A 19697-nucleotide genomic window follows, 5' to 3' on the forward strand; every position below is an offset into this window, starting at 1 on the left:
AATAGTAAGACGCGACAAGATTGCAAACACTGTGACAAGGATCAGTCTCCCTTGTTATCGACTCAACAACATCCGTCACATATATGGAAGTACCCAATACTACGTGAGAGAGTACCTAAGGAATCAGAATCAGATCAGACCCACTGTCTAGGGCAAAGTTTACACGTTCACCCAGTAGGATGCTGAAGCTAATCCAGATGTGATTTATGGTATGTATATTATCTACAAACACCTTGCACATATTTTGATTAACACTGATGCTTTACATTCTTTTGTTTCACATGTTTTTACTCAAAATTTAAATGTGTTACATGAACATCTTGATTCTGTATTGTTGGTGTCTACTTGGGAACAGAATATTACTAGGGAATGTTATATAGAAAACTTGTATAATAGAGATAGCAGGTAGGGAACTGAGCGTAAATCTAATAGCACTAGATATGAGAGATTTTGATGTAATCTTGGAGATGAACTGGTCAACAGTGTATCATACTATTATTAACTATTATCACAAGAAGTTTTTATTCAATATTCCTAACTAAAAGTCCTTCATTAATTAATAAATTCTTAAATATTGTCGGCACATGGTGGCTGTATTATTTATCGAATACCTTTAACTTAACTATTCTTTTTTCACGTTAGGCAAATCTAAGGAAGAAATTTGCATCTAAGATATCCCTGTTGTCTGAAACTTTCTGGATGTATTCCCTGATGAACTACTAGGACTATCAGTAGATCAAGAAGTTGAATTCATCATTGATCTTCAGCCTGACACCTAACCCATCTCGGTTACCCCATACAAAATGAGTCATGTCAAAATGGAAGAACTGAGAAAACAAATCAAAGAATTACAGAATAATGGGTTCATCTGACACAACATATCCCATTGGGGTACCAGAGTTACGTTCGCAAGAAAGAGTGATGGGTTTTTGAGATTATGTATAGATTACAGAGAATTGAATAGAGTCACAATTAAGAAAAAGGTACTCCTTTCTCAGGATTAATGACATTTTTGATCAGTTACAAGGTGCTCAGATTTTTTCCAAGATCGACCTGTGTTCAGAATACCATCAGGTAAAGATCAAGGCAGAAGACATTCTTAAAACGACTTTCAAGACTCAGTATGGATATTATGAGTTCCTGGTTATGCCGTTCAAATTGACTAACACACTTGTAATCTTTATAGATTTGATTAACAGGATCTTCAGGCCATTCTTTGACCAGTTTGTCATAGTTTTTATTGATAATATCCTGGTTTACTTTAAGAATAGAAAAGAACATGCCCAACATCTGACTCAAGTCTTATAGGTTCTCAGATAAAAGAAGTTATATTAAAAGTTGAGTAAGTGTGGATTTTGACTTGAGTAGACTTCCTTCCTAGGACATATAGTATCGAAAGATGAAGTGTCAGTGAACTCTGACAAGATTAAGCAAGTGATGGGTTGAAAATAGTTGACCTCGGTCAAAAAAATTAGAAGTTTTTTAGGTATGACAAGGTATTACCATAGGTTTGTAGAAGAGTTCTCAAGTATAGTAGCCCCCCTGACACGACTCACAAGAAAAATGTCAAGATCGAGTGGAATAAAGAATATTAAAGAAGCTTTACAGAACTTAAAGAATAATTGACTATTGTACCAGAGTTGGCTCTGTTGAATGGAACAGGTGAATATATAGTATACAGTGACGCATTTTACCAAGGGTTGAGTTGCGTTTTGATGCAGTATGGGAATGTCATAACTTATGGGTCCAGACAGTTGAAAGTTCATGAAAAACATTACCCCACCAATATTTGAAGCTTGCCACTATTATTCACGACTTAAAGACTTGACGTCATTACTTGTATGGGAAAATATTTGAAATCTATATGGACCATAAGAATCTAAAACGTATACACTCAAAAAGACCTCAACATGCATAAGAGGCATTAGATAAAATTCCTTAAGGATTACGATTGTAATATTCTGTACTACTTGGAGACGGGTAATGTGGTAGCCGATGCCCTCAGCAAAAAGAATGTAGATATGTTATCTCACATAATGGTCTATGAGTGCAGGATGATAAAAGCCACACAACAGATATAACTCCAAGACTTGAAAAGGATCACATGTCTAGCTCACTTAATAGTCCAACCCAAGTTAATCTAGAGAAAGATGGAGGCTCAGCTAGCCAATTTCACTCTAACAGCTCTTATAAAGGATATAAACTAGGATTTGAATTTAGAGTTCCGAGTTTCTGTAGATGGATTGTTCAAGTTTCAAGATAGGTTGTGTGTTCCTAGTGATAGTGAGTTGAAGAGAGATATTATGACAGACACTGACAGTTTGAAGTTTACCATGCACCCAAGAAGCACCAAGATATACCAAAACATGTGATCCTGATTCGGGTGGAGTGGGATGAAAAGGGATATTGCTGATTTCGTCTCCAAATGCCTCACATGCCAATAAATTAAGGTAAAACATCAATGCACAGGTGGACTACTTCAGCCGCTACTAATTTTAGAGTGAAAATAGGAACATATCACCATGAACTTTGTAACAAGATTGCCTAAAGTATGTTTAGGATATGACGCGATCTGGATAATTATTGATCGACTCACTAAGTCCTCCCACTGCCTGTATATCAGAGTAACAGATCCTTTAGACAAGATAGCTAGAATTTATAGTCGGGAGATAGTCAGACTGCATGGAGTTCCAGTGATAGTGGTATCAGATAGGGACCCCAAGTTTACCTCTAGGTCTTGGATAAGCCTTCAACAAGTAATAAGAATGAAATTATCTCTTAGTACAACATGCTACCCTTAGACATATGGACAATCAGAACAAACTATCTGCACACTGGAGGATATGCTTATGGCTTATGTTCTAGATTTCAGAGGACATTAGAATGATCACCTATCCTTAGTAGAGTTCGTCTATAACAACAGTTATCAAGCAAGTATTGGTATGACTCCACATGAAGCATTGTATGGTCGACCATGTAGATCACCAATCTGTTAGGAGGAAGTACGTGACATAAAATTAATTGGCTCAGACCTGGTAGATGAGACCACAATAAAGATTATCAAAATAAAAAAAAATATTCAAACAGTCTAAAGTAGACAGAAGAGCTATGAAGACACTTGAAAGAGAGATTTGGAATTTGAGAAAGACGATCAAGTATTCCTTAAAGTCACCCTCTTAAGGGCATTACTAGATTTTAAAAGAATAAAAAATTGAATCCTCAGTTCATTGGACCATTTAAAATTTTGGACAAAATTGGGATATTCATATATAGACTAGCACTGCCTCCAGAACTATCTAGAGTTTATAACGTCTTCTATGTATCAATGTTGTGCATGTACAATCTTAACCCCTCGCATATTTTATCTTACAAGCCACTTCCACTTTAGGAGGATTTATCTTATAAGGAGGTACCTGTCAGCATTGTGGATCGAAAAAGTAGGATGCTTCGCAATAGAGAAATTTCATTTATTAAAGGTCCTATGACATAATCACTCATAGGACGAAGCCACTCAGAAGTTAGAGTTGGACTTCAAGGTTAGGTATCCTCAATTATTTGACTAGATGACAATAATTTGATGGGCCAAATTTTCTTTAGAGGGGGGGAGAGTGGTAACATCACGAGTCCGAAAATTAGGTTTGGGATGAGGAATTGTAATGTTTTCTAAGTAATAATAATATTAAGTTCCTAAATTTGAAATATTTTTAATATTTTTTATCGATTTTGTTAATATTTGCATTTTGGATGTTTTTGAAACAATTTTCAAAAGTTCGGGGTCAAACTGTAAATAAAGGGGGTATGTTTGAGAGAAAAATTTAAAAACAAAGGTCAAATTGTAAAAAAAAATACAAGCCATGTGTACAGTCAGTCAGTGGCACAACGAATTGCCGTGCGTCGTGTGGCAGACATGCCAGCCCAGGTTCTACGTGGGTAATCCATGTGCCAGACCGATCGAACGGCTCAGGGCCACTCCCACGTGCACGAATGATCCAGATTAATTCTCCCAATAAACTTGATCGAATAGTCCACATGTCTTTAATCGAATGGCCTAGATTTGTTTCTTGTATAAGCGAGATATGACGGTTGAGGTTGATCCACGCTGGCCTGGATGAATGATCCAAATTAAGGGGAGGGGGTATTTAAGCATCGTTTCGAATGACCCCCCAAAACACTAACTGGCACCTCTGACTAGATAAGAAGAAGAAAGGCGACTGGAGAAAAACTCAACAGCCGGAAGGGCGATAATGCCACCATGCTGGAGGCTGAAAATACTCTAGTAAGTTGAAATTTCTTCTCATTTTTCCCATTTATATGCCTTTAGCCGTCTAACATGTTTTTCATGCAGGATAACTGAGAAAAGCTGCAAACCATGAGGAAGGGACGACGGAGCTCAACTGAGCTACCGCATTAGAAGACCAAAACTGCCGATAAATACCTATTTTTCTCCTCCTTTCACCGAGAAACACCCCATAACCATGATTTAAATATATTTTCACCAAGAGCCAACTAAAACTAGTCTGGCCGAGAGGAAGAGCAGTCGAAAAAAGGAAGACCAGGCAGCGGAGCGCGACGCCGCTGTCGCACTGGAACCCCAACCCAACCCCCAATGAGATTTTTGTCTTTTTTTCTCCATTCTTTGTGTATTTTCACATTATTTTAATGTATATTTTAATCTTATTAGGAAAACTCAAGAAATCCAAAAATCGAGAACCGTCGAAAACTGTAGTGAAAAAGATGGTGTTCTGGACATCGACCTAGGGTAAGAATCCTTCACCCATTTTCCTATTATGGTTAAATTAAAGCTAAATTAATATTATATAAAAAATTTAGATAATTGGTGATCCCTTGATTAATTAAGTACATGTTATCGATTGAATGAGTAACCGGTCAATCTATACTTATTGCTAGTTTAATTATGTTAGTTATTTCTTCAGTTGCTTTATCTATTTATTGTTCTATTTACTTCAATTTATTCGATTTAAATCTATGGTTAGCATAATATGGTTTCTCAACCCATATTTTTTGTTGCTCTATTATGTACATAACACGTTTCAGTTAGTATAATACATATTTATTTCACTTATATACTGTAAAATATGAATTTTATACTCGTGTTGCTTGGGATGCGGATATATATGTTGTTTAAGGCTAAATAGTAAGTAACATAAAGAATATGCATGAACTAATGGTGTTGAATAAAAGGGCTTATCGGGTGTCATGAGAAATAGTGTACGGACTTGGTGCATAGGGTGAACCCTACCGTTGACGTTATCCTTAGTCATATGAGGTTGAAAAGTTCCATACCAGATGAAGTTAATTATTTGTTTAATTACACTCATACCAGATGAAGTATTAACACGGTTGTATTTTGTAGTGCCCACTACCGGACAGGGTATGGGGACGACAGTTTGATTGTAAAGAAAATGATAGGAGATGAACATGGTAAAGAATCCAATTTTAGAAAATAGCGAAGGGTAAATTGTTACACGTCTTTTGGAATGTATATGGTTAGATTGTTATTCTATTTTTTATCTTAATGAATGACATTTGAGAAGTTATATGTTAGTCGAGAAAATGCTAACGTTTTTAGTGAAACGAATAATGAATGCATTAACATTCAATTTTTATTAAGAATGTGCTCCATTAATTGTTTTATATTTTCTACAACCATTTGATTTTTTATATCAGTGGTAAGATGTTGATATTCTTACTGAGGTAGTGTAACTCACTCCTTTCTTATTAATCATTTCAAATCAGGATGATAAAGACCCGAATCCTGAACAACAAGAGACCTGTTAAGGAATTACCTTTTCTACTTTGTCAGTTCGAGTAGAGGCTAACCATATTTATTTTTTTTACTTTTTTTTCCTTTTAAGTTTCAAAGGCATTCTCATAACTCCTATTAGATATTTTAAGTAAACGTTCAAGAAATGTAACTTTCAAACTTTAATTTCTTATGCTAAAATAATAAATTTTAGTATTGTCATTTTACCATTACTGAGTTATACACTTGAAATCTTTGATAGGAGTTTGGGCTTTTACATCAAATCACTTGATCATGGATATTGCACTGCTACATGCAACCATCTCCTCAGACTAAATAAAATGGTGCGTATTGGGTATAATTTTTTTTTTTGAAGTTTGGGCTCTTAGCCTGCTCATCTTTGGCCCTCTGGTCCGTGCTCATTTAACATTGAAAGTTTGCACATGCTAAGGGAATGTGATGTCTTATCATCAATGATAGGGTCTAAGTAGTGAGGGCTCTATGATAACCCCTAAGAAAGTTTTGTGGCTTTAAGTTACTTTAAGAATTGGATCCTATGAAATTGATAAACTCATGCCCCTATCAAGTACAAAAAGTGAAGAGATGAAATGTAAGATATCAAAAGGATCACATCACTTGGGGGCAACATATTTAGATGATATTACCACCCTAAAAGAAATGACAATAGTAAAGGCATTTTTTGATGCAAGTTACATTAACATGACTAAATTGTCCATGTATTTTTCATGTGAAAGAAGTGTGTATCATTGAATACACTAGACTAGCAATTAAGTTATAACTTGATAAATAAGAGATTGACAATAATGACAATTAAACTCCCTTCACTTATAAATATTCATTAAGCATCACCTAGGTATGATATGAAAAAACACCTCTTTTATAGCCCTTTACACCTTGTTTATTTAACTTAACCATTAAACAAAAATATTTTGTTATCTAAAATTTTTCTCTTTTGTAGGTTTTTATCTCTTACATAAAAATTATCCATAATAAAAATAAATAAAAATTGATATAAGGTCAAGTTTGATTCAAAACTATTTCATTCCAATACAGATTTAAATTTTATTTATTTAATATATAAAAATCGTCACAAAAATAACTAACTTAAATTGAATATGAAATTGACTTGAAATTAATTTTTTAAAAGAAATTTCTATCACATTTGTATTATATTCTCATTCATATTTTTTTGAATAAAAATCAAATAAATAACATTCACATTAAATTTTTATTATACAATTATTTAACATATGATTAATAGAGTACTTAAAAACTAAGAATTTCCATAAAATTTTAATTATATTTACAAGGTAATGGTGATGATATTTTCTAATAATTTAAGTTAAAAGAACTATTATTATTGTTTTGTATGTGGAAAAATTTATTATTAAAATTGAATGAGTCAATAAAATTGATGCCTGCTTAAAAAAATAAAAAATAAAAAAAGGAAAGTGAGGAAAGAATAAAAAGGTTGTGTGCCGGAAAGTGAAACTGAAAAAGAAGAATAATATATGCGTTTTACAGGTTGAACCGGTAGTCGGTAACAGGGGGGCGAGACAGCTATTTTATATCATCCCCTCGTTTCCACGAAGTAACAACGCACCCAGCCGGCCTTTTTCCTCGTTTTCCTTCTCCGAACAGAATTCTCCCTCTCTCTCAAAACCTCCCTCTAGAATTTAACTTTCTCTCTATATCAATCTCTCTCTCTGGCCCTGCTTTCGATTTTTCGTCTGTATCAATCTCTCTCTCTGGCTTTGCTCCTTGACCAGCAGCTAGTTTTCATCGGACGCGAGGTATGCTTTTTTCTTTCTGATCATCGCCTAATAGCTTGGCCGATGATGCATGTATATACATATATAACATAAACAAACAGATACATGTTTGTAGAGGTTAAATCGTGTGAGTTTCTCTTGTAATTTTAGTTAATTGTTGTCTGATTTTCATTAAGCTTGATCTATTTTTTCCTCTTCGTATTTATCGGATGGTATTTAGCTTCTGATCATACTCCTTTATGAGCTTATGAGCGTCGATTGTTGCTTATTTGATGTTTGATGTGTTACGTTTCAGTTTTTGTTTCGTTTGTTTTTGAGATTGTTCTATTTTAATTGCTTCCTGTTAAACGATCATTATGTATACTGTCTTGTGCTTTCTGTGTGATTTGGATGTGCAGTTTGGTATAAATCGCTTTTTCCCGGATATTCTCCTATCTTTGTTTGTTCAACTTGTACTTTCTGGTCTTGTTCAAATCATGTGATATTTTTTTTTCTTTCTGCAAATATTCCAAATATCCCAGATATCAGAAGTTTAATTGTTCAATTTGGGCTTATCGTGTGGATCATAGTCGCCACCAGGACATTCATAATTCAATGCATATTAAGGGATTTAGTCGGGATTGCACTTTTTTATCAAGTGATCAGTCCGCCTCTTTCCAGCAGGCATATGTATTGGAGCGATCAAGATCTCTGTCGTGAACAAATATATTAATAATTATCTGAAAAACCTCGTATTTTGTGGAAAACTGATTTTCTATTTATTTTTGTGGCTCAGGCGGTTGTTTGGGTTTTAGTACTTCTGGTGGTTAGTTCTGTTCCAATCACTGCCTGTTGGATGACGGCTAGTCCGTAGCGTTGGTCCAAGTTTAGTGTTACCATTTCTTTCCTTAGCATCAACTAGGTTAGATGGTTTTCAATCATGCAGGTTTAAGAATCTGATGGTGGTAAATTGGGAGTAAACTTTTGAGTTTGGAACTCTTGGAGTGCTGGTCACATCTGCAGCTTCAGGTCAGTTTGGATACTAATCATTCTTTGTCTCCTTTCTCTCTCTTTTTCTCATATAATTTAGTCATTTCTTATTCTTTTGGGTTCCAGTTTTCTATAAATTATTATATCTCCGAAAACATCAATTTCTTATTTTCCAAAAATTTTATTTTGTTCCAAATATAAATTTGGAATTATGTGCTCAAATCTTTAACTAGGATGAAATTTGTGAATGGCATGGTTTGTCCTTTCTTTTCCACATATCTGAATTGCAAAAGGTGTTGCAGGAACTTTTTGACTGACTGGGAAACTGAAGAACAGATTTGAATTCAGATTTTATGTTCTCTTCAGGATTAGCATGATTGGCTGCCATCTTGGAGAGTTGTAAGCTGGTCTTCATATCTGGGGAGAATATTATATGGTACTAAGCACTCTACTTGTAATTTGTGGAGTTATCTTGACGTCGTTCAATTGGAAAATTCCTTGTAACATTGTCTCCCAACCCATGAAATGGGTGCTCTTGTGAAAACAAACAGACATAATAATTGTACTGAAGGTGGTGGTATCAGTGAGCTGTTTTGGTATTTTTGTTAATGGTACGTTGGTTCCAGGAAAAGCATGGGAATTTGTCTGAAGGAGAACTGAGAAGTACTTTGAACTAAATTTGGCTCTAGAGGAAGGAGGTATACTGTCTTCAAAAACCAAGGGGCATTTTTTCATGGCCTTTGGTCTTTGAAATTGCTTCTTTGAGGTTAAGAGATGGTCGGAGAACATATTTGATTCCTTAGGGGCATGCATGCTGGATAGGTTACTGACTGGCTTTTGGGGCCGTTAGGACGTGCCCCAGTAGGCTTTTCTAGCAAATGTGAAGGTGTTATTTGGGGCCTGTCTTATGCGTATAAATTTTTGATTTCATTGATAATTGAAGGAGGCAGGTTTTTGGACTCAATGTTGCTTTTAATGCATCTTATTTTTTGGACTGAGTGATGCTTAAGTTGGTCATCTGAATCTTAGGTGGGTTGTAATTATGCTACTGATGACTAAATATGAAGGAGGAACGATGCAATCTGGGGTGCTCATGTTGTATAACTGAAGTTCAAGTGCTGATGGCAGCAGGTTGACTTAGTTTATCGAGTGGAGGATGATCTTGTCCTTGCATGTTGTGACTTAATCAAGTTCAATGCTTGTGATTGTCATGGCTTAGACCCAGGGCAGTTGATTTATTTGACAATCTGACTGCTTTCCAAGTGTTGGTCTAAACGCTAACTTGCTATCAATGAGGGTTTCTGTGCATGATATTGAAGGCTGAATATCGGAAATGAGATTTGTGATATCTCCCCAAATTCTTGTTAGGGTGCCTTCTTACTACCAAGCCTCTCTATGAGAGGGTTGATTTTATGAACATATGTGAAGCTTCCATAATAAAAAGGGAACCCCCACTTGTATTTTTTGGTTATCTTGGACTTATTTTTAGCAATAGTCAGTATTTCCTTGAAAATTTCCAGGGAACATCCTCTTAGTAGAAAAAGTTTACTTTCTGCAAGTGTAACTGGTAGTGACAGAAGGTTTCAACTTTGTGTAATATATATAATTTTTGAGCTGCACTTGATCCTGACTTGATAACTTCCGTTATCTATGAGATGCAATATATAACTTTATTTATTTGTATCAAGTTTTTGCCTGATACAAAAATATTGTAATAATGGATCTGGGGATCCTTGTTAGGGCCTGGATTCCTTTGAATAAGTATACCTGTTATTTAATCCTGGAGAATTATCATGTTCAAGAACTCATCATCATATATTTGGTAGATGATAATTTCTTGAGGCTCATGATAAATGACTAAATTTTCCCTTATAATATCTTATTTTAGTTTATTTTCTTTTGTTGTTTTGTCACTTGATGGCCTCATAATTGTGGTTATTTCTGTATTGCTATCAACTCTCATGTTAAATATTTTTTTCTTCAATATTAATTGCTGTGAAGAAACTTTTTGGTTTTCCTTCAGTATGACTTACTTCAAAGAAACTATATTTTTTTCCTTCCGTATTAATTGCTGTGAAGAAACTTTTTGTTTTTCTTTCAATATGAATTGCTTGAAAGAAACTATCACGCAATGGTTCTTTCTAGAAAATTTGTTGCAGATATAAATGTGGATAAGTTACAGCTAGCCATGGTCAGTGTGATTTTCTTTTGATTTTTAGAACTTAGTAAAAACTGTGAAGGGGAAATCTATATTTAATTTGTTAGGAAAAGCATATATCCTAACATACATGTATTTGCTGGTGCATGCACTATAATTGTTGGTGTTATAAAATGCCCTTCTGTACTTGTGAATGTCTGGCTAAAATCTCTCTCCTCCCTTCCTTCCTGGAACACACTTCCTAACCTTTCATGTTTTTCTCTAACTCATTTGTTACTGATTGAAAATTATAACAATGTTATGCATGGTCTAGACTTGGTCTCAATTAAATATTCTATTTATGTAGTTAAACAAGGCTTTCTTTCATACTTACGGGTATTGCTTGTGTTTCAGTTCATTTTTCAATTCAATGTAATCAAACTCTCCAAAGTTGACGTAAATAGCTTGCATAGATGATCGAAACAGATGATCTTGATGAGCTTTTTAAATGATGATTTAAATTGATAGATTATTCAGGATTTGGTTATAACGGATTATGTTGTCTGTGAGTCTGTTTGGTGCATTAAGAGCTTTTAACTTGTAAAGTATTCTACTAATCTTTATTGGTCAAGCATAGTTTTGGATACAGGTTGCTAGTTTTTAACACATTTTACTATACATGCTGCACATGTAGCAGAGAATCAGATATGAATTGTGATGTAGTAGTTGTGAAGTTAGACCACTTGATATTGACTTATAATTGCATCATATTTTCTACTTCAGTAGCATGTCCAAAATCCTGAAGATGATAAATGCTAAAGGTAATTACTTATTTTCTGGATTGGTTGTCAGTCTATGAGATCGAAAACAAGCTAAGGTGCCCTTCAGACGATAAATGTCCAGTTGAATTGATTAACACTGGAGAACAAAAAAATTGAAGCTTCAATTTAGCTTGCTCCATGTCTATCTACTTTAGGTAAAGGAATGCTAAAAACCAGAGCTTGTTAATTTAACAGAGTGAGGTAAAGTTAATACTTTTGTGCTAATGGCATCAAGTATCTATGACAACATATCCTCAGTATCTCAATTTCATTCCGTTCTTTAAAAGGAAGAGGCTATATTTAGTGTCATGTTGCTACTAGGGTGTGGACTTTGGGTCAGTGTGACAAAATCAGATGCTAGAGGATGCTGAAGGAAGGTGAAGAAGGTAAGTCATGCCTGGCAAACTCTTCTTTTAGAACTTCTATGAGGAGAAAACTATCTGATTTATAGGGTCCATATCTTGCTCAAGAGCAATCATTACATGTAATCCTAATTGTAGGACCCTAGAGTGAAATTGTGGGTTAGATAATTTTAAGTTCCAGAATTTAATCTTGCCAAGCAAAAAGCTAAGATTAAAATTCTTCATAATTGTTCATGTTGGGGATTAAGATTACTGATCCTTTCTCCCTTCAAGTGAAAATTCCACAATGATTACATTCATTCTTAACGCTATGACTGACTTCATTTGACAGACCTGATTCCAGATGTCCTTTTTCTGATGGTTCCTTGTCATTCACATGCTCTTCTTCATCTTATCTTCTTGATCTACATAGTTAAGATTTTTGTTTTTTCCAAGGGGTCTTCTCGGTTTTCCCATTGTTATTGATAGTCTCTGACATGCAAGAATATGTAATTTGTTTGAGTTATAATCTTGATATTAAGATTATAAGGTGTCATTTCTTAACTTCTGCAGTGCTTTTGCTACAAGTTTTAGCATTTCTTTCTTGGGGCTTTTTTCCCTCTACCCTTCCAGTGAATATCTTAGCATTTCATACGTAATGGAGTTCTTTCTATTTCTCATGCTTTTTCTTTCAGAATTGGTGGCTAGGAAGAAAATTGATATTCAACAGGGCTGCCTTACTGGCTTTCAATTTTGAGTTTTCAAGTGGTTTTCTAGCTGCTGTTTTGTGAATACTGAAAAAGCGAGTATATTAACTGAGTCATAGGCTGAGCATTTTCTCGTGTTATATGTGTTGTAAAAGTTGACTTGAATCCAGTATTCGCTTATGGTAGTACGTTCAGGTATTCTTCCTGTGAAGGTATAAATCCATGTGTCTTTATTCCATTTTTGTCCTTAACCATAGAAGTATTTATTTTGTTTAATGTGTATCTCCCTGACGTAATGTTCGTATTTAGAAGGGTCACATGAAATATTTTCCTCCTTGCACAGAGAAACGTGGCTTTATACCCTCGTTACCAATTTATTTATTTTCTTTGGTACTATTGTGTCCTCGTAGGAGGAAGATTGGATTAACAGATGCTATCTTCTTCATTCATCATTGCTCTACAGATTTTTTCCCCTTCAGTGATCAAGATTCATCTCAGGTATGTGAAGTAGAAAGAGAATGCTAGTGTTTTAAAAAATGGGCGGTTTACACCTGATCCTTAGAGTTGGTAGTTCCCTCCTGTGACCTAAATCCAGGTAATACCTTCAGATGGCAGTGTGCTCTTTTAGTCCTCTCGTTGTTAATAAATTCAATATATTATTTCAGGGTGTGAGGGTAGCGTGTGTACCCAGCATCCAGTTTCAAATCTCTTTTTTAGTTAATTAATCCTTGTTTCTCTCATGTCTTCACTTCGTTGCTCTTTGTTTCATTGGCCTCAGAATGTGAAGCAGACTCTCCCAGTAATAGTGGATAGAGGTTAAGTATCTGAATATGAGTGAGTAGATTGACTCCATTTGGTAGAGTTGGTTTTCCTGTTAACTTGAAGGGAGATAGGTGGCGGCATGTGCTTGTCTAGTGACACTTGTTTCTGCAGCATAAATTTCTGAATCCAAAGCCGATCACCTATCACAATAATGAGGGATCAGAATGTGAAATCTAACCATAGGAAGAGCTGTGAACTTTTGCATTCTTACTGAAGTAACAATTAGCTGAGTGGTTTGGTTGCATATTATGGCTGTAGCAATGTTTTCAGACACTAAAGTTTTCATTTGTTACCAAAAGATATGGGTGGAATAATATATCTATTAATCCATCTGTGTTGCTAACCTCTTTTGATTATGTCTTTTTAGTCTTAACTTGATTTTGGTTGGTGGGTTCTTTCTTGATCTGATTCAAGTTCAAATAAGCCAGGAAACCATTATAAAACTTTCAAATTTTTTATGTTTCGCTGTTCAAACTTTTATTTTGACAGGCTAAACTAGTAGTATCTATGACAATATTTTTTGCATATACCTCTAATTTCAATAGAGGGCTTCAAGTAGTAGAAAGATGCATTTAAGCATGCATTTCGTATTATATATTTGAGTATGTCTGTCTTGCTTTAACAAATGGTTAAAGGGACTTTTCTATCCTTTGCAGGTTGAGTCTGAGTCAAGGATATAAAATTATCACTAGTATGAGGCATAGGCATTTATTAAGTACATCCCAAATGTTTGAGAATGATCATGATCAGAGTTGGAATCAAATGCGTGGAGAAGAGCCTTACCCAAATTTAGGTAGGGTGCTCTTAAATTCTTTTACTTGCAATTAATTTTTATTTGCTGCAATTAAACTAAAAATGCTTGTGTAGAATTTTGAATACTTGGCCCTGTATTATTCCTTGAAACTGTTGGCTATGGTTTCGGATGCCTTCCTGTGTTAATCTTTTAGCTTTATGCATGGCTGGAATTGTATGACATGTCTAAACAACTATGCCTTAATTGGGAGTAATAATCATTGGATGGCTTGATGTAATAGTTGACAGATGGACTACCCTTGAAAATTCTGAAGTTCCCATTATTCCTTGGTGTGGTACTTGTCTATGATTGGTAACTTGATGAACAGAAATTGCAAAAGCAAGCTGGATTGTTGGATGAATAACACACTTGATTTGTGGGATAGTTACTGTTTTGTCATTGGGGTAGGGTACTTGTTTCTTAGACTAACTACTTTGCTCATGGCTGTTGCTAATTTTGGACTTATTGCAGGGGGTGCTGAAACTGCAGATGACAACTCTTTCTTTTTTCCTGTAGAGAACATTTCTGGAGATGGTGTGCATTTTGCTTCACATTGGAACTCTGTGCCTGAGTCCAATGGATGTATCCCTCCAGGTCAAACTGTTGAACAATTGCATTATCAACCAGATGCTCCAGGTCCATCTCATGATTTTTTCCTCCATTCATCAAACACTGCAACCATCTGTCCTGCACAAGAAAATTATGGACATCATGCATCTTCTTCAAATTATGAAAGACAAATGTGGACTGATGGTGGGTTTGCTGATCTTACTGGGGGCAATGGAAGAGGTTCTCACAAGCGGAAAAACCCAGGCATTCCTTCTGTCTGTGACAGAGGAAGTTCAAGCAGATACTACAGTGCCGGAAGTTCCTCTGATCTCCCTGTATCTTCTGATTTACGGCCAGACAAACGAAGTATAGATTCTCAGCACATGCCCCAGGATCAAATTTCTATGAACCCTGCATATGGAAGCAATGGACTCTTAATTAGGAGTGAAGGTTCTACGAGGAATGTGAGAATCCGTCCTGCAGTTAATTTTGAATCTAATTCAGCTAGGACTCATCTGTCGAACAATCATTCCCACAGTTCCCATTCTACAAGCCACCATATCAACCATTCCAGTTCTGTAGATCTGTCAGGTCAGAGTTCTGGTGCTTCAACTATGGAATGGAGCCATGTTAGGATGTCCCTGGGTCATGGAAGGATCCTTGTTTCAGGTTAGTAATGGTCATCTTTTAACCATCTTGGATTTTGATCTGACCATCCTTTGCTTAAAGGGGGAAAAAATCTGATTATTTCTGTAAATATTTCTTCTTGTGAAATTGCAGAGAGCACTGGTTTGAGTCCTGAGACGAACCACTTTCTTGTTGGAAGTAATGCCACATATACATCTGTGGACGATGGTGCATACTACCATGATTTCTTTGCAAATAGAAACTCTACTGTTGCACAAAGTTTTTCTGGCACTTCATCTCAATCTGTGAGAGGTGTCCGCAGCAGCTACTCCCAGAGGTCAAGCCCAACTTTCAGGGCTTCCTCAAGCAATTTGCGGTTGGGGCATGTGGCACCTTTGAATGAGGGGCCGCAGTTGGTTGGTGAAAGCTACTCCTCTAGGCATCCGAGGCCTTTGCCTGCGATTGCATGGCGTAGTGGTGACAGGTCTGGGAGATCTAGGATACTGAATGAGAGGTACCGAATGTTCTCTGGTGATGCTGGCCTCCACAACCGGTTTTCATCAGAGGTATTTATTATTCCATAGGCAATTTTGCCACTATTGCGGCTGAAACTGATAAGACTATCAAAGGCTGAAAATGCCATATCACCCAGTTATTAAGATTTGTTAACTCCAACTTAATTAAGATTCTTGATATCAGAAAATTATATGTTTATTAATTTCCTGTAATTAGTGGCTGACTTGAATCATTTTTTGTTTTTCAGAGTTTTATGGTTGTAGACCGCGCAGCATTTTATGGCTCTAGACATACGAGAGATCAGCATAGAGACATGAGGCTTGACATAGACAACATGACTTACGAGGTTTCTATTATCTTTTCTGCCATTGTTTTATTTCCATCACTGTTTACCGGAGAAGTTCTTATCATTTATGGTAAGTGGTGACTCCCAAATAATCTTGGTAATGTTTGATCTATGCAGGAACTACTTGCTTTGGGTGACAGGATTGGAAATGTGAACACTGGCTTATCTGAAGATTCAATTTCGAAGTGTCTGTCAGAAGCAATATATTGTTCAGCAGATCAAAATCAGGAGGGATCATGTGCAATCTGCCTGGTAGGAACTTAGTCCTTTCTGAAACCGAGATCAGATATCATTTAAGGTTTTGGAAGGTTGTTTCTATTACCTAGATAGCTAATAATGGAAGTATGAAAATTCTTTTAATTCCAAGCTTAAGAATTTCTCTTCCTGTCTTTGAAAAGAAAATAAACTTTTGTACCTGTGGTGCCCACAAGAAAGAACCAAGAAAAAAAGAAAAGAAAAGAACTCACTCTTATGCCTGATCTTAAGACATACATTGTGTGGCTTCTTAAATCTCAGCCTTATATTAGTCCTGATGAGCTTGTTTTGTAATTGACAGGAGGAGTACAAAGACATGGATAATGTTGGCAAACTGAAGGCTTGCGGCCACGATTACCATGTTTTCTGCATCAAGAAGTGGTTGTCCATGAAGAACTCTTGTCCAATCTGCAAAGCTTCTGCACTGGCAGATGATATGAAGAAGTAAGTTATTTGTATTACCATCTTATCCATTTGTGTACAAATTTGAAGACTTTAGTTTGTGTATAATAGATAGTCTTGGTCATGGTCAGTCCATTTATTGCAGGCATCCATCTGGAATATTTGGAGCCTCCATAATACATTCATGAAAGTGACTCTTGTGCTTTCAATGCAGCAATGCTGCTTATTTTTTAAATCCTCTCAAGTTTTTTTTTCTATTTCAGCATTATTTTAGTTACAGCTTCTTATTCATTTCATTGCATAAGATGAACAAGTATAATGACAATGTACAATTTCGAATTATATAGATGGCGCATTTCTATACATAGATGGCATATATAGCTATTATAATTAAAAAAAAGATGAATATGAATTAGCATCTAAAATTGTCATAATAGCTTTAATAATTTGTTTAAACCTAAAACATATATAACAATTACTAAGTAAATTAATAATTAATATTAACAAAAAAATTCTTATTCTTTTATATTCACGGCTGACCCCATCCTCTCTTCTGCAAATTACTACCGGATCTTATGAGAATTTATTTTTTGTTTTGTTTTGAAATTGGAACTGACCGATTTATTTTTTAATTTGTTAATTAAAAATAATTTTTATTTTTATTTTTTGACTTTCAGTCCAACTTAATTTATTTTGGACTGGGGGACTGGATCGAAATAAATTAGTTTTTTTAGTCTCTTAATGTTTGGACTAATAATAAACCAAACAGTAATTGGTCTGATTCGGTTTGAGCTATTTGGTCCAATTCCATCTAATTTTTCAGTTAAGGCTAAAATTTGAACATCCTTTCTCATGCATCATTTCCACCAACGCTTTAAGTTACCTTGGTGGTTTTTTTTCTTTTTTTAAATAAAAGTTTTTCAATTGATAAATCGTTTATAATTGCTCTAAGCTTGCATTGTGGATGCTTCCAGTATCTATAGTCAATCTTCTTATATTGTGATATTTTGTGTTTGTTCTTTTTTTTTAGGAATTCAAATTTTTAATCCCTTATGGATTTTAAAACAATTATATATTTTATGTTCTTGCAATTGAGTGTTTAACTCTTGTATTGGAATTGGAATCTAGTTTTTTAACTGAAATATTGTAATGGACTTGCCGTCTCTTTGACCCTTTAAGTGCAAATACTCTTGTGGCCAACTCAATCTCCTCATTTCTGGTTCTAATCTTGTTTCTTCAAGTGTTTTTCATTGTTTAAATAAATTATGAAGGTCATTACAGTTGTTTCATGATCAAATAAGAGGTATCATAACAATTTTATTGTTGACGTTTAGATTAATACTCAATTTTAACTATAAAGTATGTAAACATTTGTAAATTATTAATTGTTTATTTCATTTTCAAAATATAATAATATTTATATATTATACCAAAGATAAGAAAGTTTATGTATTTTATTCATTATTTGATTATTTATATCACGATGTGATTCCAGTTAGGCCAAAAACAATCCCAAACAATCCCGGAAGTCCAAGTCGAGTCCACCCTTGAAGGGGTCTAGAATCCTGGCCTGGCCCACGAAGTAGTCCAGTAACATCTCAGATTCAAAACTCGTTTAAGGAGGGACTTGGAGCTCAATCCAAGTCTCCAAGAGAGAAGAATTCAAGGCTCTTACACATGGGGTCTCGTCTCAGACCCAATGAGCACCTAAAGAGGTCCAAACCTTGTGACCAAGTTTGGGTAGAAAAGGGGATAGCCTTGGAGGCCCAAAAGTTGATAAAAGAAAGGCCCAAGTTAGATCCAATCGGGCCTTAAGATCCATGGCCAGACAAAAGAATGAGCTTAAGGCCTATGAGAAAACCCGTGGGTTTAAAAAATTTCTAAAAAAGATGAACGATCGATCTTTGGTCCGAGAAGAGACGGGTTCAAGACCTTTTCAACCAAGGCAGCATCCGGCCCAAGATAAGGCCCAAGAGAGGCCAATCAGTCTTGAAGAGAATGGTGGACAACATGTGCCGCGCATGTGACATGCCTTTGGCACATGTGCAAACCCTCACATGTGCGGGAAGACTCACCTACACATACGGGACAACACCCAGCATGAAATAGGTCACAGAGCATCTGAGTAGTAATGCCTGCATGCCTAGCGCGCGCACACATGCGGGCAGAAAGCATGTTGCATGTGTACAACGATGTGCAAGAAGCGTGCCGCATGCGCACAGTAACGAACATGTGCGTAGGAGGCCAGACGCATGCCTAGCACCTCGCGCGCACTCCAACTCTGCACGGTAGAATCTCGCGAGTCACACGGCCCCCATGGGACCCACACACTGCCCGCATGCCCAATAAGCAACTCACATGTGCCCTGCAAGCTCGCGTGTGCCCAGCTTGACAACCCTTTTTTGAGTCCTTTTGGACTTGTTTTTTTCCATTTCCAAATGCTACTAGGATTCTAATGCTTCAACAATTATCCCATGTCCTTAATGTGCTAAATTGAAGGAGAATTTCTACTCAAAATTGAAGTCCAAGGGATATCTAGATTCTTGAAGATTTGGATAAGGATAAATCATTATTTTAATATTTGTCTTAATTGTTTTATGTATTTAAATTAGGATTAGGATAAGAATAAATTATTTTATTATTTAAGTATTTGTTTTCTAGTTAAAGTAAATCATAGAGTTTAGATAGGAATCCTAAATCTTATTCTAAGTAGAAATAAAAAATAAAAGCCTATATAAAGACCTAAGTTCAAGCTTTGTAATCACAACTTTGAGATATAATAAATTTGAAATTTTGGATTTTTATTTAGAATTAGATTTGTGCTCATTTTTCTTATTCAATTTTTTTGAAACTGA

General features: G+C 35.5%; 1 protein-coding gene across 9 annotated transcripts; it reads left to right on the plus strand.

Moving 5' to 3' along the window:
- The first annotated feature begins 7359 nt into the window (after positions 1-7359).
- Positions 7360-19408, plus strand: LOC110815799 (RING/U-box superfamily protein). 9 transcript variants are annotated; one of them, XM_088208873.1, is made up of 10 exons: positions 7361-7578; positions 8079-8565; positions 8829-8962; positions 14011-14147; positions 14619-15365; positions 15477-15889; positions 16087-16185; positions 16303-16437; positions 16742-16884; positions 16974-17077. In XM_088208873.1, the coding sequence occupies exons 4-10, from the start codon at positions 14048-14050 to the stop codon at positions 17017-17019; spliced, it is 1683 nt and encodes a 560-aa protein (XP_088064999.1). In that variant the 5' UTR covers positions 7361-7578; positions 8079-8565; positions 8829-8962; positions 14011-14047; the 3' UTR covers positions 17020-17077. The 9 variants fall into 9 exon arrangements, with proteins under 9 accessions (XP_088065000.1, XP_088065001.1, XP_088065002.1 ...); XM_088208874.1 differs by lacking the exon at positions 8829-8962 and having other exon boundaries at positions 7360-7578; XM_088208875.1 differs by lacking the exon at positions 8829-8962 and having other exon boundaries at positions 7360-7578; positions 8483-8565.
- The last annotated feature ends 289 nt before the right edge of the window (positions 19409-19697 follow it).

This window comes from Carica papaya, chromosome 8 (assembly GCF_054855325.1).
Source record: "Carica papaya isolate Zhongbai chromosome 8, ASM5485532v1, whole genome shotgun sequence".
NCBI classification, from domain to species: Eukaryota; Viridiplantae; Streptophyta; class Magnoliopsida; order Brassicales; family Caricaceae; genus Carica; species Carica papaya.